Raw genomic sequence first — 6,000 nt, 5'->3', positions numbered from 1 at the left:
TCTCACAGAGTGTCGATCTGAGAGGACGAGGAGTGAAATCAAAGAGGAGGAAGAGTTGAGCTGCTGTGATCAGCAGGAAGAGAGAGAGAGAGAGAGAGAGAGAGAGAGAGAGAGAGAGAGAGAGAGAGAGAGAGGGAGTCCATTGTCACCGGAGGAGAGATGAAACCATGACAACCGGCCCCACCGATGGCCAACAGTTAGAAAAACGAGCGCCGTACGGAGCCTGGGAAACACTTCAGCCCCCTCACGCTCGCTCGGACACACATGAAGACACTGACTAATTGTTCCGAGTCAGCACAGCCGCTCGCCGTTGAGCCCTGACCCGGCACGCTCGCACCATGAAGGCATTGTTCCACGTGCCGTCTCATAACAGCAGACAGACGCACAAAGTGTTGATCACAACAGACGAGACCGACAGCAGATGTTCACACTCGCCTCTGTCGCTAATCTAAAGCTAACTTTACCACTTCACATTGATGCTAACGACCTCAACGCAGGGCTGAATCTCATGTAGCCTTTATTTAACCAGGTATAGCCGTGACTAACACAACAACAGATATTCAACAAATATTTAATGACTTCAGCTGAAGACAGAATCGCAGAGAGAATCACTCCCATGATTCCCCGCGAGCCTCGACAACATCTTCTGTTATTGTGGTTTTGATGGAGCGCCCCCTGGTGGCGGTATGATTTAAACATGTTCACGTCATGAGCAGAAAGTGGCGCTCCAGTGAAGCTTCTTTAAAGTGTGAATCATTATGCATCGGGGTCGAGTCCTTCTTCCTGCATGTTAATAAACTGAATGTGAATCACTAACAAATCTGGTTCATATCCAACATCAGAAGAAAAAGAAGCATTAGTCCACTCGCTCAGAGATCCCCTGTGTTTACACACACACACACACACACACACACACACACACACACACACACACACACACACAGTGAGCGTGGGCTGCCCTGCTCTCGTGGAGGAGGTTTAATGCTACCCGGGCTTCCCTGTCTGCCGGCTCAGCTCCTTCGACTCAAACGCTCAACAAGCAGAGCATCACTCCTCTTCAGCCTGCACTACAGTCACACACACACACACACACACACACACACACACACACACACACACACCTAAACACAAGTCTGCACAGGGTTTCTACATCTCTACATGCATTTGCACTCACACACCTACACAAGCGCCACAGACGCTGACTGAGTCAGTGAGAGCTTCAGGGTCTTTTCAGGTTCAGTCTGAGACGAGTCTGCAGGCACAGATGACCGCAGCTTCAAACCCCAAATCAGATATTAATAAATCAATCAATATCCGTTTAGACACTATTCTGTCACTTTATTTATCCAATTCACCGGCACAGTGAAGCACCAAACGGTCGACCACAAGAGCAGCGACCCACATCCCGACATCCCAGACGCAGCAGGGCGAGCAATTCGGGGTTAAGTGTCTTGCCCAAGGACACGTCAGACATGTTGCTTGCAGGAGCTGGGGATCGAACCCTTGACCTTATTTGAATGAATTATGGCACTAATTACAAGCTGATTCTCCTCAGTAAACTGAGTTCTCATGTTGGTCCTGAACCGAGAGAAGCCCTGGAGGAGAGATGGATTGTGGGTATTTATAGTAGAGTTGAGTTGTGTGAAACTGGACCTCTCCTCCTCCTCTGATTCAGTTAGTAAAATGAATCCTGATGGAGAGCAAATCAAATGATCTGTGTGTCTTTGTTGGAGTTAAATGCACATTACTGCAGCTTTAATCCATCCGGTAATAAAAGTATTGTGTAATTAATACAGCAGCTGCTGCGATCCATCACAACCAACCGGCTAATTGCTTGGTTATGAATTATTCACCCGTCGAGGGAACGGAGCGGCGTATAGCTTCTTCTACCTGCTGGAAGTGGAGGGAGAGACACCTTGATCCTTTCTGGCTGCGCGTGTCCACAGATGGTGGGCGAGCTGCAGACCTGGCCTCAGACTTCCATTCATACAGGTCTCTGAGGAGCTACAGTGAGTCTGAGCATCTCAGCAGGGAACCAGCAACCTAAAGAGTGAGAGCATTGTCTAAACATGTTGGCAACGGTCCTGTACCCAAACGTGTCCTAAGTGTTTGTGCCGTTCAGACAGTGTGTCCCCTCAAAAACAAGAAACACTCAATGACAGGTAGGACTGGTGTTGTTGCCATGGTAACGAGGAGATCAGTCCTGGGATCATGTGATCCCAGGATCATTTATAGAAGAACAAACTACACGTGCACAGGGCTCGGGTGGCTGCACACAGCGAGCGCGCCTGGGGCTGGTGGGGAGGTTTGGTGCCTTGCTCAAGAGCACGTCAGCAGTGTTCAGAAAAGGATCTGGCACCACTTTCAAGATTTGATCAACCAGCAGCCATCCAGTTCCCAATTTCCCAAAGTCCCGACAGACTGAGCGACTGCTGCCTGAGCGTAGTTCAGTGTTCATCCCTCTGAGCAGCTCCCTGCAGGTTTAAGGAGCTTTTAGCTAGTCTGAGCTAACGGCTAACAGAGCTACGACACGTTGGGATTTCATTACCTATGTGAGGAGAACCATTCGAGGAGAACCGACGTGGCAACAACTTCCCCCGATTCAGAACAAACTGTACGTCTGAGCGCACTCTGCTGCACGAGTGAAACCAAACACACACATTCTTCACTCGGAGTCTTTCCTGCCATCCTCCCAGTACGTCTACAGCACGCGGTCGGGTTGAGCCAACATGAGACGGGACGCGAGTGGGAGGGGGGGACGATGACCATTAACGGCTACTGTGAGTCACTGAACATGTTGGCAACATTTCAGATCGTTGCCGATGTTGTTGTGGAATCTAGAGATTGCGCTCCCTCACTCTCTCTCCTGTGGAGCCTTCGGTTAAAAGTGTGAGTGAAGATCTGTCAGGACCACCGATCATCACGCTAAAAAAGATCGCAATGTGTGAACATGTGTACAGCTCGATCAGGCTGCTGATTTCTAACAAACATCCTGCTCAACAAACAGAGAGAGAGGAAGTCGGTGACTAGCTGGTGAAAACGTTGGAGCATGTAGCAGCTTATACGTTTCCATCAGAAGGTGGTGGAGATGAAAGCTGAGCTACAAGGAGAGCAGATCTTAGACTTGGCCTGCTGGACCACGACCATCATGCTGAGTTCAATGACCCACTCAGTAACTCAGTAGCACAGCCTCGAGTGTGTCCATGAAGTAGAACCAGCTGGTCTTCAGACATCACAACAAGACTGAGCAGATTTCTCCATGATGATGCATAGAAATGTGAAAAACCATTGATTTATATGACAAAATGCCAATAATCACCCTGATAACTGATACTGTCACACACACACACACACACACACACACACACACACACACACACACACACACACACACACACACACACACACACACACACACACACACAGTCAGTCAGTGTCAGACAGGCTGTGATCTCAAACCCTGAGCAGAGCGTCTGAAAATGAGCAGAATACCCCTTTAAGACAGAAATGCAGAAATGTGGTGATACAGCTGCAGTATGTGGCTGTGTTAACCCCTGAGCTGTGTGTGTGTGTGTGTGTGTGTGTGTGTGTGTGTGTGTGTGTGTGTGTGTGTGTGTGTGTGTGTGTGGGACCGGACAGTGCAGCATCACTGCTCTGCCTCTTCTGCAGAGCGGCCCATGTGACAGATGGATGCTCGAACAGAATTAGAGACAAGAAAAATCACAAGGGCCCATTATCAGCGAGCCCTCTCTGCCTGACAACAAGGATTAAAGGCACACTACCACCACCGTCATCATCTTCATCATCATCAGCACCATCATCAGCATCATCATCACCATCATCATGATTAAAAGCAGCCTCCATCAGCACTCTGCAAAGCACGCATCCAACTCAAACATCCGCACTTTTATCCCGCATTTCCCCGCATCGGCACACTGAGCACGCGGCAGCAGCGCCGATGCAAACACTGCATCCCAACATGATGTCAGCGGGGCACGCGCGGGGCCGGCGCGGTGATGCTGCGGGGGACTCCTGACAGCATCACCAGCATCTGGAGGGGGGGGCTTTCACTAACCTGTCTGTCCTTTGCCCAGCGTCTTCTCCAGGCGGTACGGTCCCACATAGTTGGCGTAATGCCCGCTGTCCTTCGCCGACGAGGACATGTCTCAGGGTGAGATGTCTCACAGGGACAGAATTCCCTGCTGGACGCGAATCTGGGAGAGAAAAGCGCAGATCCGCGGCGCAGTGGAGTTCGCCTCGGTCGGCGTCCCTGTCCTTTTTGGTCTCTGCAACAACCGTCTCTCTCTCTCTCTCTGCGCGCGAGCTTCCTTTTGCGTGTGCGCCCGTAAAGTCTCCAGGTCCAGGTCTCTCGATGTCCTCGTGCACGTTCCGTTGCGTTCCTCGTGCGGCTCAGATTGCGGGTTTGAATCGGGGTGTCATGGTGTCGGTGCCGGAGGAGCGGTGCGCTGCAGCCCCGTTGGGTGTGATCCGATGATGGGACAGCATCTACTGCTGCTGCTGCTGCTGCTGTCTGCCGCTCCAGCAGCCTGCGTCAGCACGAGTCGAGGTGAACGTGCACTTCCGGGGATCTCCTTCAAAATAAAGGCTATTCGCTTTACTGTCAGGACTGTTTGTTCACAGTGACATTAAATCAAAGGTGAAAATAAAGACGTGCACGTGTTTTTTAGGGCCTTAATACCACATCATTAAGCCCACACTCAGTGAGAAGAAGTGATGTATGAAACAAACTCAAGTATTATATTTCCTGATCAGAAGTCCAAAAGCTGCAGGTACATAAAGATGTGCTCTTAAATTAACTGCAATTTCAAACAATTAACCTTCCATGACTATTTCAATACAAATTTAAACTATGACTTTGCTCCATCATATTTCATAATTACTAATACTTCTGAAAGTGAACTGTCTACAACCCTTTAGTGAACCTGTTTTGTTTTTTTTTATTCTGGTTTTATTTTGAAGGCCACTTCGTCTGACTTCCAACACCTTGACGCAACTGCTTTAATTACCGAACACGCATGCGCAGAACGCTTCCATCGCAGGGGCTGGTGTTTGAATTGGGGTCGAGGTGACAGTGAAGGGAGAGAGAGAGGCTGCCACTGTTCAGACACAAACATCCACAAATGGTTTAAATAAAGAGATACATGAGACGTGAACATTTCCCAGGATGCACTGGGACACTTCCTGTACTAACTTTTTTAAAAAGGACATAAATCAAACTAAATCTTCTCACACATGTTTGGTTGATGTCTAAATCTCAGCTCATTGATGCCACGATTATAAACGTGTACAAGATACAAGGAAAAATAAAATTATATCGATATCACAACAACTGAAATATGACTAAAGACTCGTAGTTTGTTTAAAGCCTCAGTACTTTCTATATTAATACTTTCTATATTAATACTTTCTATATTAATACTTTCTATATTAATACTTTCTATATTAGTACTTTCTATATTAATACTTTCTATATTAGTACTTTCTATATTAATACTTTCTATATTAATACTTTCTATATTAGTACTTTCTATATTAATACATTCTATATTAATACATTCTATATTAATACTTTCTATATTAGTACTTTCTATATTAATACTTTCTATATTAGTATTCTATATTAGTACTTTCTATATTAATACATTCTATATTAATACTTTCTATATTAGTACTTTCTATATTAATACATTCTATATTAGTACTTTCTATATTAGTACTTTCTATATTAATACTTTCTATATTAGTATTCTATATTAGTACTTTCTATATTAATACTTTCTATATTAATATTCTATATTAGCATCATAAAATAACAGAGTGTCGTTTAAAAACACGTTTTTAAAAAGTCTCAGGAAATGTAAAGATCTGATTAATCAAAGAAGTCAGACGTTCAATGAATTATTAAATATGAAGAGCAATTACTCGTCACCTTGTGTGTGTGTGTGTGTGTGTGTGTGTGTGTGTGTGTGTGTGTGTGTG

The 6,000-nt window shown here is 46.1% G+C and overlaps 1 protein-coding gene across 9 annotated transcripts in view; it reads right to left on the bottom strand.

Moving 5' to 3' along the window:
- Nucleotides 1–6,000, bottom strand: part of LOC306821306 (serine/threonine-protein kinase BRSK2-like) — a 125,825-nt gene that overhangs the window by 43,580 nt on the left and 76,245 nt on the right. For 5 of the 9 annotated variants that reach the window (XM_079339649.1, XM_079339653.1, XM_079339646.1 and 2 more), the window contains exon 5: nt 4,076–4,592. The exons of the other annotated variants lie outside the window; for them this stretch is intronic. In XM_079339649.1, the coding sequence (XP_079195775.1) occupies nt 4,076–4,163 (88 nt within the window). In that variant the 5' untranslated portion in view covers nt 4,164–4,592. The remainder of the gene's footprint in view (nt 1–4,075; nt 4,593–6,000) is intronic. 9 annotated transcript variants of the gene reach the window in all.

This window comes from Symphodus melops (assembly GCF_947650265.1).
Source record: "Symphodus melops genome assembly, chromosome: 3".
NCBI lineage: Eukaryota > Metazoa > Chordata > Actinopteri > Labriformes > Labridae > Symphodus > Symphodus melops.
The sequence above is the reverse complement of the archived record's forward strand: the minus strand, read 5'-3'. Positions and strand labels throughout refer to the sequence as shown.